This window comes from Macaca mulatta, chromosome 18, assembly GCF_049350105.2.
Source record: "Macaca mulatta isolate MMU2019108-1 chromosome 18, T2T-MMU8v2.0, whole genome shotgun sequence".
Lineage (NCBI taxonomy): Eukaryota > Metazoa > Chordata > Mammalia > Primates > Cercopithecidae > Macaca > Macaca mulatta.
In genome coordinates, this window is record NC_133423.1 from 57,350,607 (window position 1) to 57,376,092 (window position 25,486).

Below are 25,486 nucleotides of genomic sequence, written 5' to 3' on the forward strand. Positions count from 1 at the left end.
TTTTAGATATATAGAAAATGAATGATATAAAAGAAGCTTACTATAACATAGATACCTCCAGTGATCCCTTCCCATACAGAAGGAGTACAAATATTTCAGCAGGAGTGTACACAGTTAAAAGTATGGTTGTTTTGGGCAATTTATCTCACCTTTGTGAGTGCTGTTTTTTTTCCTCAAGTAACATGAGGTTAATGCCATTGTCCCTTCTCCCTCTGGAGATATAAGAGTAACAGAACAAATTTTAAGATTTTTAAGAGGAAAGGTTTTTAGATAAGCTTAAAAATATCACCCTAATTGAATTTCTAACAAACAAAAGAAAAGATCTTATAACCGATTAATACTTCAGAAGAAATATCAATACAAATGTATTTTTTTCTCTTTTAAAACATTTCCTAGCTTTAGCCACTAAAATGCCTAAGAGCAATGACATCTCCATAGCAGCGGGCACTCCTGATGCCCAAACCTTGGTTTCTAAAGGTTATTCTGCAATAAAAGGGCTTCTTGAGAAATGGCTGATTCTAGGGATGGGGCAGGGAATGTTCAGGGTAAGCTGAGGATATCTTGTGTCAAAAAACAAGGAGGTGCTCCAGGATTAATATCAAGAGCTCAAAGGGGCTCCCCACTAGTCACACTTGGGACAGTTTGAATATTAGGAAGAACAATAGCTTCATTTATTGTAATGCACTGGGTAAATAAAATCTATTAATCTACAATGACTGAAGGAGAGATGGGCTGGAAGAAAGGGAGAGGGAGAGGGAGGGGGAAGAGAAAAGAATATAAAGATCTTTTCAATCCTTTTTAAGGAACACTGGCAGTCAGTAAATGTACAAGAAATGCTGGAACTAGAAAATAAATCACAATTTTGTGACATCCGTAACTAATAGGCGATTCAGAAAGGGCTCATCATTGGACATGTAAACTTTAGGTGAGAGGGTTTTGGGGAACAAGATATTTACATGTGTTACTCTAAAGGGGAAAATACACCCTTACAATGAGGAGATCTGAGGGTCAGCACCTTAAGCAAGTGATTCATTTAGCATCACTAATAATGTTATGAAGTGGAAAAATGAAAAACCACTGGTTTCAGGTAAGACCTCACCTATCTGGAGCTCAGCTCACAGTAGACTCTCACTACCTAGAACAACGCACAGACACAAGAATGGCCTCTGCGGCCAAAATAGAAGTCCCAATGTATACGCAATGTACTTCATGGATTATGAAATTCCAAGCCACTACTGGGGGCCTGCCCATTCCCTTTTCCTCTGAACACAGTCCCCGTGAAGTGGCATCTCTGTTTTTCACCATCCCTTCAGTCTGGTGTAGGTGCTCCTTCTCTGTGCTCCCACTGGCCTAATACCCCAACCCCTGCTCTTGTTTAGAGCAAGAAACACATCTTATTCATCTTTGTAACCCCAGTGCGTAGCACAATGCTCAACTGAACATGTATTTGGTTAAAGAGCAAAAGTTTAACTATATAAACAAGCAAATAAAACTTTTAGTGATATGGTTTCCAATTTTACAGTTTATTTCCAACTTCACAGTTTATTAGTATCAACAGATTAGCAAGAGCCAAAGGGTTATAAAGACAGGTATGTGACAGCAGTTACAAGTTTCAACCAACATCCTAATTACAAAGTAGAAAACAGGAAGACCATAAAACTTATATTTGTGTCTTCAGGTGCCTGGGGTCATTAGCTCCGGATGCAAGTCACACCCTCTAGAAACACTGACAGCATGACAGCCTTTAAAATACAGGCCTTTCTGTTAAAAAAAATTGTTTTTAAATAAACTTCTTTAAAAACACAGGGAGGTGCCTAATATACTTTAAAATGAGAATGGTTAAATTGGGAAAGACTTAAAATAGTTTGAATTTCTCAGGATAAATCTGCAGATCCCTGGAAACCTCACCTGTGCAGAAGAGCTTCCCAAGGATTCTAGAGGGCTGACGTTTTGCTTTATTTGTGCCTGGTATATGGCCGTGAGGAACCTTCTTCATCTCTGTTGAAGCCCATATAAAACGCTCCTGGAACACTACCTTCCATGTCCTGCTGACCAAGTTCTTTAACCCAAAGGCAAACCAACTGGGTAAAGAAAACAATGTAGACGAGCAGGTAGGGGAGGCAGGGTGAGGACACCTGATCTGGCAAAGAGCCTTCTCTGAGGCAGCCACCAGCCTAACAGGTGGGGAGAGAGCTCGGAAATATCAAGTTCGTTCAGATCTTTTTATAAGCAATACCTCATATTTTAATATAAAGGAAGTCTAACAGAAAGCAGTGCGAAGACTGCCTATGATCAACACCCCTTACACACACTTATTACACTTAGTAAGTGCCTGCCATGGGCCATGCACTGGAGGCCCCTAAAAATGCCTAAGATGCAGTCTTTGTTCTCCAGCTGAGTTCTCACATGAGCAACAGCTATCTAAGAATTCCCGGTGTGGCACCTTCAATGTTCTCAGGAATAAGCCAAGGTTCTACGACTCCATGACCATCCCATGTGATATGGTTTGGCTGTGTCTCCACCCAAATCTCATCTTGAATTGTAGTGTTCCCATAATCCCCACATGTTGTGGGAGGGAGCCTGTGGCAGGTAATTGAAGCGTGAGGGGCAGTTACCTCCATGTTGTTCTCGTGATAGTGAGTGAGTTCTCACGAGATCTGATGGTTTTATAAGGTGCTTGTTCCCTCTTTGCTTGGCACTTCCTCCTTCCTGCTGCCGTGTGAAGAGGGACATGTTTGCTTCTCCTTCAGCCATGATTTTAAGTTTTCTGAGGCCTCCCCAGCCCTGAGAAACTGTGAGTCAATTAAACCTCTTTTCTTTATAAATTATCCTGTCTTGGGCAGTTCTTTATGGCACTGTAAGAACTAATACACCATGCAATTCAGGCTGTATTCCCTCTGCCTCCTTCCTGTCCCCTACCTCCTCTGAGCAAGCAGGTCTACCACCCTTCCAGTCTCAGCTCAGATGTCACTTTGTCTGGAAGGCCAAAGTGCCCTGAACACTTTCCACTGTTGTGGTACAGCTATTTCTTTAATGCCTACGAGCATTAAAGAAACGAGCGGAAACGCCAGGACATAGGAGTTTTATCTGTTTTAGTCACCTTATGCTCTCACCACCAATCACAGTGCCTAACCCAGAGACATTCAATAATAGTTTTTATAATTCATTCTATAAGACCTAGCAGAGGCATCTCTTCAGGGTAAGGACACTGGGGGAAGCTTGAGGAGCTGATGCCAATGTCAAACTCACAGACACAAAGAACCAGCAAGACAAGAAGGAAACCAAATAAAAACCATCAGCCTCCCAGAAAGAGAGCTCCTCCTTGGTTTCCTCTCAAGATTACCTTCTGTAAATTACTTAGGCTCCTTACCTACACAGAATCAGGAGAGGTGGAGTAAACTCAGTCAGTCAGTATATGCTTAATTCTGAGTGCTCTGTGCTGGCCTGTCCAAGCCTGTGTCATGCTCACTGGCCCTTCCTGAGGGACACAACCTTGCAGAGGGGGCTCCCCTAGATAGCATGTGATGACCCACCTACCCTGGCAGTCTTTCATAGGCAGGTCAGCAACAACAAAGTGGTTGCAATAACTGAGCTAGGATCATCAGACACACTCATGTTCTGGTATCTGGCCTTATCCAGTCTGATGTCAATTTAAAAAGAAAAAAGTGATGGAAGAAACCGAAGCTGACTGCTTATAATACAGGGCTACCACTAATTATATTCTCAGGATATCATCAAATAGAGCTTGAAAAAAAAAAAATGAAATGTTTGATAAGATGTAGAAGGGGTTGTGGCAAGCCAAACCCCAGGGCAAAGCCACATGATCAGGGAAGAGCAACTATGAAGAAGCAGAGGACACTGGCCAGGAGCGCAGTGAGGAGACACGCAGGGAGAATCCCCGACTGCGGGAGGCGCTCAGCACAGCTCATGGCAGGGAGGGAGGGTGCAGCTGCTGCAGTTACTGATGCTCTCCCCATTCTAGCCACACACAGTCACTTGGGGAAACAGGTTTTGCTTTGTTTTGTTTTCTTCCCTTGAGGAACTATCCCTTGCTGTTAACAGAGCCCAACTTCAACCTGCCTGTGTGGCTTGGACTCGCCAAGATGTGCTTCAGCCCTAAAATGGCATCTGTGTTCACAAATCAGGCAAAGGTCAGGTGGTGGCCTAGGGCACCAGGGCTCTCCCACTGGCACACAGCATGTGCACCTCCTGGATCCCTTTGAGATGAGAGAGGTGCAGGCGATGAAAATCAGGCTTGGCAACCTCTGCTGCTCCACCACCTACACACACGTGGGAAGGAAGAACCGCTTCTACCCCACCCTTAAGCCTTGCTAACGGGGACACAGTGCAGGCTGAGTGAAGGAAGAAATGGAAAAAATTCTAAACATTTAAAAATCGATCACTTAAGTAATTAGTATTTGATATTTAAAATGAGAGGGATCTTGAAATTCTACTGTTTGGAGAAAAACTGATAACAGAGGAAAATAAACGATGCATGAGGATATGTGAAATCAGGCCTACTTAACTACATTTTTACCTTCAGATGAATAAATGTGAAGAAATTAAAGAACGGGAAAAGCATGGGAAAGAGTTTAGTTATCTTCCGAGGTTTGGGTAAACAACAACAACAACAAAAACCCCATAATTAACAGTTAAACTAAAAGCTCGTTTTCAAATAAATGTAAAGTGGGCTCATTAAATCATCACAAGCTGCAATTTGAAATGGAAGTAATTTACCCCTCGCAGCTGTCACATGATTAAGAAATACTAAATGTATAAAAATAAAAATGAAACCTTTTGTCCTCATTATATTCAATGATTTCATGTTTTCCTTTTCAGAATAAATAATGGACAATATCCTAACATATAGCACAACTCTTTAGAGTTAAGAACTTGTTTTTGTTTATTTGCTGTCTAGGTCTCGCTGTCTTCTAACAACCACACTCTAAAGTTTCTGGGGCTGCCAGATACTCCTTCCCCCTTACCTGGGCAATATAACAAGAATGTTCTCACAAAACTGCACAGTTATCAATGTCATAAACTTAACACTGATACAAGACTTTTATGTGAGCTACCATCTGCATTCCAATCTCGTAAACCGCTCCCAGCATGTCTCTGATAGCATCCAATCCTGGTTTTAGATACTGAAGTCCTCAAAAGCTATCTTCTTGCTTCCCAGAATGCCCCACTCCATCAGTGATTTGACTGCTGTACCTTTCCCAGGCCTCTTGGCTCAAGGATGCTTATGTGGAAAACATTTACATAATAGCTTTTAGAGAGTGCACCTACTTTGGCTATAATACAGATATAGATTTTTTTTTTCTTGCAGCTGATTCAAATATTTCAATTTTTTTTCAAGCTGCATTTGATGATGTCCTGAGAACATAATGAGCGGTGGCCCTATTTGCAAGTAACCATTTTGCCCTCAAGCTTTTCTACCTCCCTAATTTTACCTTTCAAAACAAAAAGGAATCTTAGAAGCAGAGGAAAATAAGCATCAATTCTGTCCAAGTCCCTGTAATTCTCTGAATTTGCTCACTGGACATGATTTACAATGCTAGTCTTTGAGCAGTTGTGTCTTAATTAATGCCTTTAGGATTTGGGGGTATAAATATGATTCTAAGACATTTTAACCATAGTTGTAAAACAATTCGGAGTGGTCGGATTCACTGCCTCAGTGAAGCCTGGGCGTTGCCGTGTCTAATGTCAATAACTAGTAGCTTGCTTAATGTTTATGGAAAATGCTGCAACATGTTGGGCATATGAGGCCCAATGGATTCAGAAGGATGAAGCAAATCAAAGCACTGGACTTGGCTTTATCCTTCATAGCCAAGACTCTGCTGGAATTTAGAAATTCTTTTCACATAATCTGCCATATTATTCCTTTTGCCAAAATCATAAACAGAGGAGCTAAAAATATGACATTAATACTGTTGACAAGAACCACAGAGACATGAAAAACATGAGCGTGTGCACACACACATGCAGGCGGCCACTACTCTTCTGGTTATGGTCATTCCCAATTTTTCTCTACTTTGAGAGTCCTTTCCCCTTCCAAACCACCCCCCCCAGCCCTTCTCACTCAAATGAAGAAAACCCAGAGCTGAATAACTATGGCAGAAGATACACTGCATCTGTACTGATTCACTGTGGATGGATCTGATATTACTTTATTATCCCCCGCACTTTGACAAGGAGATTATATTTTTTTAACAGATAATGAGCTTGGTTAAAAAAAAAAGTAATGTCATTGCTGGAGAAAGGGTGTGGGCTAGACTGATGAGGAGGGTGAATTCCACAGGAAGAGGACTTCCTCGGAAACTGAACTGACATCAGAGCCCTCAGACTGCAAAAGGATTGCCAGTCCCTACAGAATTCTGATTACTGCAAATTCAAGTTACATTGACCTGGTCTTTCCTTCAAAACTGCCTCCATACTTTCACTTTGTAGATTCTGTAATTTGCTCTGAGTTTAGGGCAAAAAAACACCTCAGTGGACAGAGTTCAGGCCAAATGAAACTTTAACAGGGTTCTGGGATGCCCTGATTCATGAGATCATTAGGAGGTTGGTTTTTTAATTCTGAAATTGGCAGTTTACAGCTTCTGTTCTGACCAATGCAGCCAGTGGTCAGGTTTGCAGCTCTTCCTTTTCAGTGGAGGCTCTTAAGAGTGGGCAGTCCTCCTTGAGCAGCTAGGGGCAGCTCCACACAGCAGGCACGAGCCACGCCAATCTCGTGGGAATGAAGACCTGGTAAGGAATTGGACATCCTTCACCTGCCTCTAGGGAGAGAGTGACTGCAGTGGTCAAGAGTGGGGGCTCAGCAGCCAGAGAGCCTTCCTAGGGGTCCCAGCTCCACTACTTCCTGACTGGTGTAGCTTTGTGGCTACCTTGCTTGCTTTACATTTAAGAAAGGAAGAGCAGTGCCAACTTCCCAGAGTTGGGAGGGGTACATGACTTAATACCTGGAAAATGATTACACAAGGGTCTGGCACATAGTATGTGCTCAATAAATGGTAGCTTACATTACTATTATTACTCAGCAAATGAGACCTGATTCAACTAATGATGCAAAAGTACACTTGTTTCCCATTTCTAGATACTACTAAAATAAAACAGCTGAAATACTAAGAAAATAAGGCTCATGTTTATTTAAAGAACATTTTTACAAAAATTGATTAACCCAGTTTTTACACAGTGAACAACTATTGTATAAAGATGCACAACTGCATCATGTAAATATGCTCAGCTTCAACAAATTTGCTTTTAGAACCAAAAAATGTGATTAACCCATAACCCACCGATGGACTCCAAGGCATAGATTCCGTCCATTCCATGCACTCCCTATCTATCTTCGTCTGTGCTTCTTCTAAATTATCCTAATTCGTTCACTTGTGCAAACTGTTATTGAGCCATAACCCTATTACGCACCTGAGAAAGCTAACAGGCAGTTGAGATCAAACAATGAATGAAACACAAAAGATGCTTGTCCTTGTGAAATTAACATTCTAACAGGGGAACTAGACAATAAATAATAACATAAATTAGTAAGTGACAGAATAAACTAGAAAATAAGTGCTATGAACAAGAGAAAATCAGAGCAGGGTTGGGTAGAGAGAGCTGGGTTGGGGGTGGGCGAGTAGCAATTTTAAATAGGAATTTCATGGAAGGCCTAAGCATCCACTACGGTTCTTCCTCCAGTTTCAGTTTTTCAACTCAGACCCATGGTACTTTCACGGGCCACACTCACACCAAGGCCACCCAGAAGAACAGAGGTCAGAACAGCAAGCACTAGCAGGGCAGTGCCAGGTGCCCCTCTTGCTGGGAGTCCCGCAGCAGTCTGGCACAGACACAGGAGGCGAGAACCTCCTGTGTGGGGTCACTGTGGCTCAAAAGTCTCATTCTTCACAGAAGCCAACAGCTCTTGTAGCAAACTCCATAGTCACAACTTCCAGGATCCCTGCAGGGAACATGCTAGCTGCAGGAGTAACCCTTCCTTCTTCAAGGTCTCTCACAGTGAGTGTGAGACCTGAGCCAAGACCTGAGGCAGGAGAGGAAGGTGGCTGTCTGGACAGCCAGGAGCAGAGCAGGCCAGGCAGAGGAAATGCTGAATGGGGGTGCAAAGGCCCTGCCTTCCCCACTCAGGAGCCAGGTCAGGTGGGTAGGGCAGGGTGAGAATGGGATACTGCAGGTAGACAGAAGGTCAGACATGTACTGGAAGGGCAGGTCAAAAAGGACCTCGCAGGGGAAAAGGGAAGCCAGTGCAGGATGCTGAACAGAGTGACATGATCTAGCTTTGCTTTCAAATGGCTCACTCTGCCTGCTGTGTTGAGAACAGACCAGGGAGGCTGAGGGGAGATGCAGAAAGGCCAGCTAGGGGGCTACTGCAGTAATTTCCCTGGGTATGAGCAGCGAGTGCCTAAGACAAGATTCGTTGTGCTTTTGGTAAAGTACCTGCAATGGTATAGTTTAGGAAACCCTATCCTATATCCTACAGAACAGTCACCAAATGTCCAGCAATTTCACAAAATACACGTTTTGCAATGTTAACAGCAACAAAAAGACATTCTGTGATCAATGGCATGTGCTATTGACTCCAAGGGGAGGGCTTAAGAGAAAATGGGCAGTAACAAGAGCTATGAGTCAGCCTGTTTCCCTCCCAATCCACTATTTAGGGGTCATTACAGTGTCAAATAAATGGCTCTGCCCCTGGGAGAGCGTACGAGTGAGGTGCACTGCAGGTCGGGGGCCTGCCGAGGGCATGGGTACTGCAGCACGGAATGACCAGCTCCTGAGGACCTCTCTTCGCTGACCGGTGGTCTCAAAGCCTGCCCCTGCCAAGGACAGAGGGCCTGACTCTCGTGAGCATGTCCAGTGAGTGTGAGCCTTCACATACCGAGTTACTTCTGCCCTGCTTACTGTCCCTGCTAGAGATGATGTGCTTATTTTTAGCCATCATGTGATTCTCCAGTATTTTCCAGGCTCTGCTTGAGTCACTCTGGTTTCAGAGAATTTTTCATAGGGGGAAAAATGCAGGAAAGTGTTCTGCATCTTACAATGGCTCAAGTATTAAAAATTCTATCTTTTAAATAGTTATTTCAACATGCTATCTATTTCTTTCGATAAACTACTGATTCCAAGGGGAGGGCTTTTCACACCTCACATATTGGTAAAAAAAACTACTTTTCACACCTCACATCTTGGTAAAAAAATTAAGTGTCCTTTGAAACACATTAGGTATCAAATCCAATCACTATCTTCATTTAAAATATTATTCTTCGATCATTCTCAGAGCAACAGAAATAGTAAGGCTCACTCACCCCATCCCAACAATAATTTAGATATATAATAATATATATAATATATATATTAGATATATATAAAATAATGCAGCCTGTTCACTGCAGTAACAGGGGAAGATGGTGACGGAGCCCAGCACACTAAGCCAGCCCACTGGGCAGATGACACACAGACATTACCACAACAATGACATTGAGGGTGCTACTGCACTCCTGGTATGCAGTACTCATTTACCAAAAAGTTTATACACTAGGATGGTTATTTTGGAGGAACGTAAGTACTAAGTTTATAATATGTCCTTTAGACTCCAGCCAGAGCCCCTACTGACTGACAACTAGCAAGACTAGTGCTTGTGGTTGTTTATCTGATGGTGGCCAGCCTGCTGTGCTCCATTAACACCATCTTATCCAGACTCTCCTGCTAAGACAGACATGATCTGAGGCCACAGGGCAGGCTGGAGCTCAGGGAAGGGAGAATTCCGAGGTGAGCCCCATGCTCACCAGGCTCCTGGTCCAGGTATCTCTGCTTCTACCAACCGATTACTAAGTCAGAAATGTGTGTAACATTTATCCCTGATTTCCTCCTCTTCTTTACTTCCCATATCCCATTAATCATCCAATTTTGCTGACTGTATCATCTTAGGGTCTCCATCACCCACATGGCTACTGCCTTCATTAAGGCCACTGTCTTCTCCCATGTGGTTTGCGGCAAAGCCTCTTAGCTGGTTTACGAGATTCTAACTGTGCCCTCTCTAATGTGTTTTCTATAATACAAAGCACGCTGCTTAAACTTCCATGACTCCCTACTATAAAGTGTAATCTCGGTGTGACAAACAAATCCTACAGTAATCTCCTTACCCTAATAATCTCCACCTCCTGGTGTTCATGTTTTTGTATAACAGCCTCCCCTTGAGTGTATGTAAGACCCGTGACCTGACTCTAACCCACAGAACATGGCAAAGGTAATGGGAGTTATTCTCACCATTATGTTACTACATGACCATCTTGCTGGCAAACACGCCAGAGAGACCTCCCCTATTCCCCTGAAGAAGTAGTTGCCATGAAGTAAGCATCTTTGTTGGAAAAGCCCATAAGGTAAGGAGGTGCAAGTGGCCTCTAGGAACTGAGGGTGCTTTCAGCAAGAAACTGAAGCCTTGGTCCTGCAGCCTCAAGAAAACTGTCAACAACTTGAGGGGGCTTGGAAACAAATCTTTCCCCAGTTGAGCCTTTGATGAGACCACCACCCCAGTGGATACCTGGATTATAGTCTGGTGAGATCCTAAAACAGAGAACCCAGCTAAGATTTGCTTGGACTTTAGAATCTATAAAATAATGCATAAGTGTTATTTTAAGCTGCTAAGTTTGTGATTTTATTTTTTTAGCAGTAAGAAGAGCCCCGCTTCCCTCTGCAGTCTCATAGCTCAACATCCACACCGAACAACATGCACTTTACTGAATGGAGCACATTCTTTTGACTTCAGCATCCTTGTCTTTCTGCCTGGAATGCTCTTCAACACACCTCCATTTGGCTAACATCTACTTATTCATTAAGTTTTGCTTGAACTTCACTTATTTCAGAAACCTTTATAGAAGATGTTTAAGACTAGCCCAGGTGTTCTTCCTATACATGCTGAGGGAACTCGCCTCCCTTTATTATTATTGCCTATTTATTGTCAACTTTTCCCACTAGGATGTAATCTCCTTGAAAACAGGGGTCTTGTTAGAATCACCGTGTATCTCCAGAATCTCTTACAGTGCATCATCAAACATCTGTTGACAGACTAGATCAATTAGTAAAAAAAATGAGAATTCAGGTAAATTCACAAAAAGGGCAAGGAATCTAAGAAGTAGGAACTGCTAAGAAACATTTTCTAGAAGTAATTATATGAAAAAGACACATGCACACACATGTTTACAGCAGCACAATTCACAACAGCAAAGATATGGAACCAACCTAAGTGCCCATCAACCAGAGTGGATAAAGAGAATGTGGTATACATACATCACAGAATACTACTCAGTCATAAAAAGGAATGAAATAATATCTTTTGCAGCAACTTGGATGGAGCTGGAGGCCATTATTCTAAGTGAAATAACTCAGGAATGAAAAATCAAATAGTGCATGTTCTCACTTCTAAGTGGGAGCTAAGCTATGAGGATGCAAAGGCATAAGAGTGATATGATAGACTTTGGGGACTCGGGGGTGGGGAAAGTTGGCGGGGAGTGTGGGAGAAAAGACTACATATTGGGTACAGTGTATACTGCTCAGGTGATGGGTGCACTCAAATCTCCATACAAGGACTTATCCATATAACCAAAAACCACCTGTACCCCAAAAACTATTGAAATAAAATTTCAAAAGGAAACATTTTCTGAGCTACTGCATAGTGTACCAGCATACTTTCTAAGTTACAGTGTAAGAGGCTTCTCAGGTAATGGCTATGACTCGAGAGCACTTCAAACACAGCCATGTGTTGACTGAGAACATCTTCCTTGATCCAGATGAATGCTGCAAAGATTCAGCTTAAACTCATCAACTCAATAATTACATGAGGACCTTCTACAGGCCAGGCAACGGGGGAACAATGATTGAACAAGACAGAGTTGAGTTATAGTGTAGTTCACCCAATTCAAAGGGATTCTAGAAAATTCTACAAGTCAAAGCTGTTTTCGATTCCTGCCCAATATACTAAGTAACAAAAAAGGTATCAATAATAAAGAAAAATAGGGGGCCGGGCCCGGTGGCTCAAGCCTGTAATCCCAGCACTTTGGGAGGCCGAGATGGGCGGATCACGAGGTCAGGAGATCGAGACCATCCTGGCTAACACGGTGAAACCCCGTCTCCACTAAATAATACAAAAACTAGCCGGGCGAGGTGGCGGGTGCCTGTAGTCCCAGTTGGGAGGCTGAGGCAGAAGAATGGCGTAAACCCGGGAGGCGGAGCTTGCAGTGAGCTGAGATCAGGCCACTGCACTCCAGCCTGGGCGACAGAGTGAGACTCCGTCTCAAAAAAAAAAAAAATAGGTTCACAGACAATCTACGACATTCTGCTTGTGGAAACTAAGAATGAATGCTAAGTCACCGTCTTGTGTGGTCTGGCGAGGTTTACAGTTAGGCTGGAAGTAAAATCTGATATTATACCTATGGAGAGTAAAGGAATGATCCATCAGATGAGGACACGGGGTTTAGTTATAGAATTAATATTTCAACACATATCAGGAACAGCTATATAAGATTAATGACCCAGTGCTGTTTTGAAAAGGGCTAGGATGGTCTGCCAGTGCAGGGAGGACAATGGAGACCCTCGCCCTCCTCTGCAGAGCCCTGTGTGAAGGAACAGACTCTACGTGCCCAAATACATGCCAATGGTGTCTATCCTTCACTTTCAAATCACCCAGAGCATTCACATGGAGAGCTAATTGACTTGAAGGATTAAGAAAACAGAGATTAGTAATTCTACTAATCTAGGGCTCAATATTCTTGGCTTTATATACACTTCTGCTTTTGAGCTAATAGGAGGCCTGGAACAAATGGTTTTAACATTTCCTGCATCTATAAATGTAGACAGTAACTCTACAGTATAGTAACTCTCTCTCACCCTAGAACTTACTGGAAGGATGAAAGGAAATGTTTTTGAACTTTTGAAAAATCACGATAAAAAAATAAATGTCATCTCAATAGAACAGCATGTGTTCTGTCGTCTCAAACCTAAGTAACATTGCAGAGCTTTTTATATCCTCCATATACCATGTAATTTGAATTTGGTTGTGAAATTTACTGTGGTTCAGTATAGTGTGGGGAGGAGGTAAGAGGAGAAAACAAGACCACATCCATGACATATGAGAGGCACAATATAATATAATGATGAATGCGCATGGGTTCTGGAATCACAGAGTCAGGCCTTAAATCTTCAGTCCTCTCCTTCTAGTGTGTGACCCTGGCAAGTTACTAAACCTCTCCATGCCTCAGTTTCCTCAACTTTAAAGTGGAGGGTAATAATATGATCTGTCTTTTAGAATTGCTGAATACATATTAAGTTCTTAGGATAATAGCTGACACTTAATATGTGCTCAATAAATATTTGCTAATATTACTGATGACTCCTTCTATATTTTATTTTTTTGAGACAGAGTTCCACTTCGTTGCCCAGGTTGGAGTGTAGTGGCATGAACATGGCTCACTGCAGCCTTGAGCCCCAGGCTCAAGTGATCCTCCCACCTTAGCCTCCTGAGTAGCTGGGACTACAAGTGTGTGCCACCATGCCTGGCTAATTTTTATAATTTGTAGAGACGGGGTTTTGCCATGTTGCCCAGGCTGGTCTCAAACTCCTGAGCTCAAGCAATCCTCCCACCTTGGCCTCCCAAAAAGCTGTGACTGCAGGCATGAGCCACCGTGCCTGGCCTTCTCCTACATTTTAAATGTTTTCATTTTCCTTAACTTTCATGAAAAATTCTATTCATATTAAGATTCAGATTTGAGTTGCATAGTAATAGTACCACCACATTCTGTAGGTTTTGATCTCTAAACTTTAGAACACTCTAGTTTTTTTTAAATGTACATACTTTGACCCAGAAAGCCAAAATAATTAAAAATTGCAAATTGAATTAGTAAATCATCTGTCAAAAATTCTATCTCAGTAAGCAAAGAAATTAGGATGGCAATGAAAAATGTATGGCTCTTCCTAGGAAGAAGCCCTTGGGCTTTTCTACAGACACTGCCAGCAGACTCCCATTTGAAACTCCAAAATTCTTCATAATTTTCTGCTCTTCTCTCTGCTCAATATTTTAAACTTGGAAATATTCAGTGTACTGGCAAGGCAGGGCACTGCTCATATTTTATGCTGTGGTTTTTATCATCATAAGAGGTAGGTGCTATGGTCTGAATGTCTGTGTCCCCCTCAGATCTATACATTGAAACCTAATCCCCAACACAGTAGTACTAAGAAGGTGGGGTCTTTGGGAGGTCTAATGGATCATGATCTCTATGAGATTGATGCCCTTATAAAAGAGGCCTAAGGGGCTTTGCCTCTTTAACCATCTGAGGAAACAGAAGGCACCATGTGTGTGGACAGGGCTCTCACCAGACCCTGAATCTGCTGGTGCCCTGGTCTTGGACTTCCCAGTCCCCAGAACTGTGAGAAATACATTTCGGTTGTTTATACAAGGCTACCTAGTTTATGACATTTTGTTACAGCAGCCTGAACAGACTAAAATGTAGGGAAATGCAGTTTCAGTTCTTCTTTGAGGAGAAAAGTATCTCAATGTCTAGCAGTGTCTTTTACACATCTTACATATGTAACCAGAAGAACAAAAGTACTGCTACCTCTCTTCTTCCAGGGAGTAGGGGATCTTCTATAAGAATTTAATTAGTTGAGCCATTAGAATATTTCTATTTTTTCCAAGTCTTAATGTAGCTAAGGGAGTAGCCATTAAATGGTATGCAGCTTAGCAATGGAATAGTTTCTTAATATGAACAGGTCAAAAGGATGCAATGCAAATATGGGGTAGGGGTTGGGTAAAAGAAACAGTGTTCCGCCGGGCGTGGTGGCTCACGCTTGTAATCCCAGCACTTTGGGAGGCCGAGGCGGGTGGATCACCTGAGGTTGTGAGTTTGAAACCAGCCTGACCAACATGGAGAAATCCTGTCTTTACTAAAAATACAAAATTAGCCGAGCGTGGTGGTGCATGCCTATAATCCCAGCTACTCAGGAGGCTGAGACAAGAGAATCACTGATTGAATGCGGGAGGCGGAGGTTGCATTATTGCATTTCAGTCTGGGCAACAAGAGTGAGACTCAATTTAAAAAAAAAAAAGGAAAAAAGAAAAAGAAAAGAAGAAAAGAAAAGGAAGAAACAGTGTTCTGCATAATAATGAGAAGTACTAACATCTATTTGAAGAGGAGTCTTGCTAATTATGGGGCTAGTAAGAAAAATGCATCTCTTCCTTGTATTATTACATGATTTCTAAAATTAATATTTGATCCTTAAAGACATATGTAAGGGACTTGGGTAGGAGAGTATGTGGGTAAGTGACTGGGGACTGTAAAATAGCAGTATCAAGCAGGCATCTACTGGCAAACTGTAAGAATAAACAGGCATGACTCATCTTGACGGCGAGACCATCAAGGGACAAGAAGGGTAACTGTACCCACCCTACAGGGCTCTGGGAAGTCAAATGGCATCATAGACTGTCCTAGAGTTAATTTCTTAGAGTAAATAATGGTTTTAGGGAAAGACCAACATTTGTGGTTAAATTAAGGAGTTTCTCAAAAAGGTAAATGAAGATTTAGTGCATCTTTGCAGTAACAAGGAAAAGGAAGTCTTACATAAAGGCACAGGCTTGAGGCTAAGGTTAGATCCCCTTGAATGGGAGTTAACTTTCTGAGTATTTTTCCCTTGGACTCTAATTGAGTTAAGTGCCTATTAACTCACAAACATCAACCTTCTTTGCAGCAATATAACAAAATCCAGTCTTCAGAGCATTAAAATTCACAATAACTAAGACATAACCCAAAATTATTTGACATATAAAGGGCCAGAAAAATGTGATATATTCTCAAAGAAAAATAAAATCAACAGATGTCAATTGTGAGATGGCCAGAATAATGGAATTAGCAGACAAAAACTTTCAAAGCAGCTACCATAAGCCTGCTTAGTCAAGTAAAGGAAATAGGCTCCTAATGAATGAAAAGATAGGCTAACTCAGCAGAGAAAGAAAAAAAAGTAAACAGAAAAATACAATAGCTGAAATTTAAAAATGAAGACTTCTACAACAGTAGAATGAAGATGACAGAGGAAAGAGAGGGTAAACTTGAATTTACATCAACATAAACCATCTAATCTAAAGAAGAGAGAAAATAAGTACTGGGAAGAAAATCAACTGTGCCTCAGGGACTTGTGGTATAATTTCAAAAGCTCTAACATATGGATAAATGAAGTCCCAGAAGGATAGGAGAAAGAATGGAGCTGAAAAAAAATTTGAAAAAATAATGCTTGGAATCTTCCCAAAGACATAAACTCACAGATTCAGGAAGCATAATGAACTCCAAAACAAGATAAATTCAAAGAGAACCATAATTAGGCACATCATAGTCACACTACTGAAAACCAAAGATAAGGAGAAAATTTTGACTGCACTTAGAGAAAAACTATGTATTGCATACAGGGTAGAATGAGTATGCACTTCTTATCTTTGGAGGCCACATGCAGTGGAATAACATCTTTAAAGTGCTTACAGGCAAAAAATAAAACAAAAGGAAAAACAAAACCCAGCTTGAATCCTTTATCAAGTGAAAATATTCTTTAAGAATGAAGGTTAAAAAAAAGACATTTACAGAAAATGAAAAATCTAAAATAATTTTTGCCACTGGACCTGCAATATAAGAAATCCCAACAAAAGGCCTTCAGGCTAAAGAGAAACGAAGCAGGTAGGGAACTTGGGTGTTCAGAAATGAAGAACATTGAAAATAGTAAAAACATGAAACAAACAACTTTTCCCATAATTTCTTTACAACAGATATGACTGTTTAAAGCATAACTGTCTAATAGAAATATGTGAACCACATAAATTTTCTAGTAGCCACATCAAAAAGGTAAAAAAAACTCCAATGATTTTAACATATGCAAAATATATACAACATATATGAAATATAATTTCTACATGTAATCAATACAAAAATTATTAGATGTTTTACATTCTGTTTCTCACACTGAGTCTTCTAAATTCAGCATGCATTTTATACACACAGCACATTTTAATGATGAACAAGCACATTTCAAGTGTTCAAAAGCCAACGTGTATTAGATAGTGTAGGTTTAAAGCAAAAGTTGTAACATTATCTTGTGAGGTTCATAATGTATATAAATGTAATACATATGACAACTATAACAAAGAACAATGGGGGGGTGGTTGCAAGGTTTCCACATTTTACATAAAGGTATACAGTATTAATTTTAAGGATAGTGTGAAAAAACAAGAATATATATGTAATCCTTAGAGCAACACCTAAAAAATAAGTGCAAAGAGGTGTAGTCTGAAAGATGGTAAGTAAATTAAAATAGAATCCTAAAAAATATTTTAAAAATCCAGAAGATGACAGGAAGGGAGAAACAACAAAACAAGAAACAGAGGGGACAAACAGAAAACAATGTGGTAGATCTAAATCCAACCAAATCAATAATTACATGATTATATGAAATGTAAATGGACTGGACACTCCAATTAAAAAGTAGAGATTATCAGAATGAATAAAAAAGCAGACCTGATTACATGCTGTCGCACTTTAAATATAAAGACAAAGACAGGTAGAAATTTAAATTATCATGGAGAAAGATTATGCCATGCAATAGTAAGCTTAAAAAAGCTAGAGTAGCTAGATTAATGTCAGATAAAATAGATTTCAAGACACAGAATATTATCAAAGATAAAGAGGAACACTTCACACAATAAAAAGGCCATACTGCTCAAAGTAATTTATAGATTCAAAGCTATTTCTATCAAACTACCACTGCCATTCTTCACAGAATTAGAAAAAAAACTATTTTAAATTTCATATGGAATCAAAGAAGACCCTGTATAGCCAAGACAGTTCTAAGCAAAAAGAACAATGCTGGAGGCATCACACTACCTGACTTCAAACTATACTACAAGGCTACAGTAACCAAAACAACATGGTACTGGTAACAAAACAGACATATAGACCAATGGAGCAGACCTCAGAAATAACACCACACAACTACAATCATCTGATCTTTGACAAACCTGACAAAAACAGGCAATGGGGAAAGGAGCTCCTATTCAGTAAATGGTACTGGGAAAACTGGCTAGCCATATGCAGAAAACTGAAACTGAACCCCTTCCTTACACCTTATACAAAAATTAACTCAAGATGGATTAAAGACTTAAATGTAAAACCCAAAACCATAAAAACCCTAAAAGAAAACCTAGGCAATACCATTCAGGACACAGGCATGGGCAAAGACTACATGACAAAAATGCCAAAAGCAATTGCAACAAAAGCCAAAATTGACAAATGGGATCTAATTAAACTAAAGAGCTTCTTCAGAGCAAAAGAATCTATCATCAGAGTGAACAGGCAACCTACAGAATGGGAGAACATTTTTGCAATCTACCCATCTGACAAAGGTCTCATATTCAGAACTTACAAGGAACTTAAACATATTTACAAGAAAAAAAAAACATCAAAAAGTGGGCAAAGAATATGAACAGACACTTCTCAAAATAAGACATTTATGCAGCCAACAAACATATGAAAAAAAAAAAAAGCTCAACATCACTATCATTAGAGAAATGCAAATCAAAACCACAATGAGATGCCATCTCACACCAGTCAGAATGGTGATTATTAGAAAATCAGGAAACAATAGATGCTGGCGAGGCTGTGGAGAAACAGGAATTTTTTACACTGTTTGTGGAAATGAAAATTAGTTCAACCATTGTGGAGGACACTATGGTGATTCCTGAAGGATCTAGAACCAGAAATACCATTGGACCCAGCAATACCATTACTGAGTATATACCTAAAGGAATATAAATCATTCTACTATAAAAACACATGCATACGTGTGTTTATTGCAGCACTATTTACAATAGCAAAGACATGGAACTAACCCAAATGTCCATCAATGACAGACTAGATAAAAAAAAGGTGGTACATATATACCATGGTACACTACGCAGCCATAAAAAGGAATGAGATCATGTCCTTTGCAGGGATGTGGATGAAGCTGGAAGCCATCTTCCTCAGCAAACTAACACAGGAACAGAAAACCAACCACTGCATGTTCTCACTCATAAGTGGAAGTTGAACAATGAGAACACATGGACAGAGGGAGGGGAATTATCACACACTGGAGCCTGTTTGGGTGTTGTGGGTGAGGGAAGGGAACTTAGAGGACTGGTCAATAGGTGCAGCAAACCATCATGGCACACATATACCTATGTAACAAACCTGTACATTCTGCACATGTATCCCATTTTTTTAGAAGAAAAAAAGACAAAAAAGGTCAATTTAACAGGATGACATAACACTCACAAATATGTATACATCTAGTAATAGAGTACTAAAATACAAGAAACAAAAATGGAGAGAATTAAAGGGAAAAATGGACAATTCCATGATCAATGCATGAAAATTCAACAGACTGCAGCAAATGTTAGAACAGGACAACAAAAAAATCCATAAAACACAGATCTGTTTACTCTGACAGTGTAACTTATTAGGTAAGGAAAAAACACACATAGGAGATCTGACTAATACTATCAAACACCTTGATCTAATTAATATCTCTAAAACACTATCAAACCAACTACTGCAGAATACACATTCTTTTCAAGTGCATGTGGTCATTGACCAAAAAAGACTATATTCTGGGCCATAAAGCCAAGATCAGGACAAGGATAAAAACCACCTCTTACCGCTATTTTTACTGCCTCTCTTAAAAAGCAAAACAAACAAACAAAAACCCCAACAAAGTAAAGCAATTCTTATTTCCCAAAAGAAGGTGAGAGGTGATGAGTACTTAGATGACAGGTGCTCAACAAATGCTCATACATTGCTAAATAAATAAATGAATAAACATGATTACATTTTACAGTCATACAAACAGCCTTAGAAAACTCAACATTAAGGGTAATTGTGAGAATATTCAAATAGTCAACAATGTTCTTGAAAAACACTTTAGGATTTATTCAAATCTACATTTAGGGATTTAATTACGATTGTTCAGATACTTTATTCTATTCTACTTAGGTTGCTTCCTTTTGGAACCACTTTTCTAGCATTCCTATTAATCTGATTTTAAGGCTGAAACACTGAAGTCCCTAAGGAAAGCAGAAAGCTCAAACTCAATTTCCATAGCAACTCTAAATCTATCACACTATATTTATATATGGGCGTTTGATTTAAATACATGAATGTATGTGAATCTGCAATGTGTCTAAGCTGTCGTTGCTATAGTAACTACATAACTTTGAATTTCCTTTTATGTTTAGTAAGTGTTCACACATAAAAACCAATCCGCACCAACAGTTATCTTGAGTTGCAGATATGGCTCATAGCAATAAATTTACAAACATCATGAGTCACAATGATGCATGTACTTACATATCTATCATTATGAAAATGTGTATTTTAATACATGTCCCTGGTTGGTATATTAAAACCAATTCGAGATGCAACTCCTCAGAATGTAGACAATAAAACCTACCAAGCAGCCATTTGCCCTTAGGTGACAGCCTCTGCTTATGCAGTAAGCTTGTTACAGTAAAGTCCCCAACGACGCACAGAGAAGCCACAGCCAAACTATTCTAAGGCTTCTCTGAATCATAAAGAAAAGCTTTTCTCTGTATCAAAATGGTTGAAAAATCTAGCATGTTCCTACAAAAACAAGATGCACTAAATATTTAGAATATATCTATTTTATACATAGCAATCTCTGCTGCATGCTTATATAAGTAGTCTGTACGATGTAAAAGCACATTTTTTTTTTCTTGCTAATGTAGACTAAGTCCTTTCTTAATTATCATAATGGTGACAATCTACTCCAGGATCACTTTTTCCACTCTAATCTGGTCCCTCTGTCATACAAAATGTTTGGGAGCTGCCACTTACTGCTCTTACTATATAATAGTTAGGACACGCAAGCTAATTTTAATATTGGCCTGAGGAAATTTTGGGGGAGAGATAAATCCACTAAAAAAAAAAAATCAAGTATTCCAAACTCAAAATAAAAAAAAATTAAGGACCATCACCTGTTTTCAATTATACCAGCCACTGCTTATGTACACTAATGCAGATAATTAAGAAATGACCAAGGCTTAGAGGTAGGAACAAAATTACTGCTATATATTAGTGACCTGGCAACACTGTGAGATAAATGTGATACAGATACGTGAATTTTCCAGACTGCTGACCATCACCGTTCATTTGCTCTAAATTTCAGATGAACAAAAGCAGACTGTGTATAAAGAGAATGGCTTTGAGTGACTACCAGAAGCGGGGGCGCCAGTTTGGATAATGTAAAAATAGAGTTCATGAGGGAAATAAATCAGGGTCAATATTCAGAGAATTATGACAATTCTAAGAAGTGTAAGGGACCTATGAGAGTATTGATCACTGCCTGCTGGTGTCATACATATACTAAAGACTACTGAGAGGCAATGGAACGATTTGATCTTGTAATACAGATCCCAGGATACTACTAGGCTCTTTAGTAAGGTTTTGCTAAGTATTTTTTTTTTTTAACTGAGGTTTGTACTTTCTATTGATACCTGTATATTCCTTGCCCTAATGAGCTATGTGCTAAGAAACCACATCCCCATCTTCATTACAATTATGTCTAAATTAAGAAAGAGCAAACACACCCTGAGTAAGTACCTCAGAAACTAATGAATGAAGATTGAAGTGCACACATTTTACAGCACAGATTTTACAACACTTATTCTGACTCTTAGAAGACATTTTGGCTTACATTATCTCGGCTGTATTCCCAATAACTGGATATATGACTTCTAGAAAAAATGAGGTCTTAATGCATTTATAGGAGCCTTTCTCCTATCATGGCTTTTAATAACAACACTCTATATGTGATATATCCCCAGTATAGTCTTACTACCCCACGATGCCCAAAAACGAGAGCATATTTTATTAAAAAGGGAATGGCTGTTTGACTTCTAATATCATTTCTCCCTGATTAATGCCAATAATGTAAACATGGTCAAGGTATCAGGAACATGGTGTCAGGAAATTACTGCCTTCGAGAACATTAAAAATAAAATTTATTATCTGTTGACTTTAATGGGTTTCCTGAGCATTATCACCCAAGAGGTTAAGCTCTAGAAAATATATATTTCTCTTTCAGGTTCATGGACATTCTATCAAAATGGCACACGTTTCTCTGTGGCTTTTGTGAAAGACAGATGAGGGAATTTCTAGAAAATGAGGCCAAGGCAGCACAGTAACAGGCTGTCTGGGTGTGGAGGAGTATTGGTGCCAATGGGTAAAAAATTAAGGACAGGTTATGATTGTGGAAGAAAATATTCTGAGGTCTGTCCAATCTCACCACAGAAAACTTGAAAAAATGGCAGTTGAGTTTTGAGTCCAAGCTATTCATCACTCACAACTGTAGAGAATGACATTAAGATGAGAAATATCAGACACCCTTGATTTTCTTACCTTTATTTCCTCCCACCCCACATGCTTCCTGAATCCCAGACTCTGGAGAGGGCACAGCATCCCCCTTTCCTCCACTCCAGCTCCTAGACTGATGAAAACTGCTGACAAAACTTGAAGGCCAATCTGAACTGCCATCAAGGTTTGCTTCCCAAAATCTTTGTGGCTTAATTTTTACAGCCTCTCCTATCACTTTGGCTCCAAGAAAATAAATATCCTCTCTTTTCTTTTCTAACCCTCTATCTATGCCCTTGACATCTCATCTTTTCCCTTTGGCTTTAGCGTCATACTCCAGTTTCCCCTCTTTTTCCTATTTTCAATGATTCCTTCTCCACAGACATGTCTCCCATCTTACAAACCTGTTTATATTGCCTTATCCTAAAAGCAAACAAGAACAGTTGAAAAAGAATACCATTTTCCTTCCAATCTTATTTCCTGAAGCTGGTATCACTCTTTTCCCTACACAAACCAAATGTGTTTATTTTCCCCCATTTTTTTTCCTGACACATTTGTTAAAGGTTGAATATACTCTTACTGTCTCCAATTCCACAAGCCCTTGTTAAATTGCTGCAATCTAGGCCTATGCCCTCAGTATTTTAATGGACCAATTCTCTGAGGGACTATTAATCACCTCCTAGGAGTCAGACTTTGGCCTATTTTTCAGGCTTCATCCTATTTGATATCGCCACAATTAATATTTGGCACTGTTGTTGACCCCTCTGTCTACAAATTTCCTACTGTTTTTGTTCTCTGATGCTGAGCTCTCCTGGTTTTCTTCCTGATGTTCATCTTTTTTGCAGCTTCCTCTTCTTCCTCCTCCCCCTTAAGTGTATATATTTCCAAAGATCTGTGTTTAGTTTTCTTTATTCTATATAGGCTCACCCATTATGGCTCCAAAGTCAGATCTTTCCACTGTCTCAACTTCCTTCCTCCAACTTTGTCTTCAAGCCATTCCTGGCTCTACCATTCTACTGAATGGAGAAATCATTCAAATTGAGAAATCTAATAAACTCTTTCAGGCCTCATTTAACTTGACTTCTCAACAGATGTTGACATTGTTGACCATTATGCTCCCTACCTTCTGCTTCCCTGACACATCACTTCCTAGTTTCCTTCATTCTTTCTGGCACCTTCCCTGCTTCCTATGCAAGCCCTTCCTCTTCTACTCAATCAGTAAATGCCCAAGTTTCTTAAGGCACTCTACCCTTTATCACTCAGTATTCGCTTCCAGCATCCATTACATCAATATATGGAAGAATCGCAAATGTTTCTCTTTAGCTTATAACTCCTTTGAGCTCCAGACACACATGTGCACCACCCCCAACACAAAAATTGCCTATGTTGATCTTCTCTTAGATGTCACAAATGAATCTCAAACTTAGTATGTTCAAAACAAACTCAAGATTTCTTCCCAAATCTGGTTCTCTTTCAGCACTTCTTGAATAAAATTCCAAATCCTTCCAGTTGTGTAAGACGCCATGTTTAACATCTCCTTCTCTTTTATCCCAGTATTCAGCCATTACCAACACCCAGTCTATTTTGCCTCCTAACAACTCTTCCAGAGTTGTTAGTACTATTTTAATGCAGATGAAGAATTCATCTAATTCATACTAGTGAGTATAAGTATTCATCTGTTATCCTTAAAAATATTTTTAAAATATTAAAAACATTTCAAAAAGTCATGTCAGTTTTCCAGTGGTTTCAGTCCAGCTGGAATACAGCCATAAATCCAGAAATAAGATGATAAAAATGCTGCTTAACAGTGAGCAAAACTGTGATTTCAAAGCTATTATCACCTATGTGGTCCTGTTAACCATTTGTACTCCATTCTGATTGCAGTTTGGGCATAAATAAGAAATCTGTTTTATTTACAAAATTAAGGTTACTGATTTAACAAGTTGGAACACTGGGTTCCACAACTGAGATGGAAACATGATTTTGGATGATTTAATGTTTAATTGTGCAGTACCCAACTCGTGTTTATAATAATGACCCAATTTTATAAGAACACATTCTGCTTGGTAAAGCCTGCTATTTATGGCAAGGATGTTTATAATATATTTTAGAAAGTTTTTTTTTTTTTTTTGTCCACAGAAGTTTTTAAAGTTTTAGTGTTCCAGGTATTTTTCCTCAACGACTTCACTTTTGGACAAAGCTGGATAAATAGGGTATTGCTGAATGTTACTACATAAAAATTGCCACTGCCTACAGAGGAGATAGGATGTACAGTTCATGAAGGGTTAGAGATGATGAACTATATTTAACAACATAGTTCAGTTCATATTCTGCTCTGTACTGTCAGCAATTAAGCAGTAAAAATACTTCAGTCAAAATCTAAACAGGCTACTTGAAATTTCTTGAAAAACTAAAAGGAAAAAGAAATCTATCCTGGGAGTATTATTTTCACTACCACCTTCAGTGATATAATGCAAATAGCTCTGCCTTTTTAATAGTTTAAATGAAGATGGTTAGACTAATGACAAATGGGTCACAGGAAGATAAATGTGGTGAAACAGACAACAGTAGAAACCATCCAAAGGCATTAAAATATTGACGGCTGGGAAGAATCAATCAGAAACACATGGTAAAGCACAGAAGGGTCTGAGCCATTCTCTAAGATAAAAGCAACTCCTGCAATCTCATGGTGACAATACCTGCTGTGGGGGAGTTTGCATGGTGAGATTTTTTTGGCAGGTTGAAGATCTGTTCGCCAGGGTCAGGCGGAGGAATTGCATCTTGCCCTTGTCGTGCCTCTACAGGATCATACTCCTTCCCATCGTAGTTAGCATCATAGAATTTCTTAAACCATTGAATAAAATCCAGGTTGTCCTGGAAACGTCCTTTCACTAGCTTCTCCACTGGAATTACCTGCAATAAAAAATCACTATGTGAGTTACAAATCTCATGTTCGGGTATATACCCAAAAGAAAGGAAAACAGTATCTCAAAAAGATACGTGCGCTTGTAAGTTTACGGCAGCACTGTTTATAATAGCTAAGA

The 25,486-nt window shown here is 39.7% G+C and overlaps 1 protein-coding gene across 10 annotated transcripts in view; it reads right to left on the bottom strand.

Moving 5' to 3' along the window:
* MAPRE2 (microtubule associated protein RP/EB family member 2) overlaps positions 1-25,486 on the bottom strand; it is a 163,998-nt gene that overhangs the window by 17,517 nt on the left and 120,995 nt on the right. For all 10 annotated transcript variants that reach the window (NM_001194241.3, XM_015121719.3, XM_077974653.1 and 7 more), the window contains 1 exon segment: positions 25,142-25,355. In NM_001194241.3, coding sequence (NP_001181170.1) covers positions 25,142-25,355 — 214 coding nt within the window.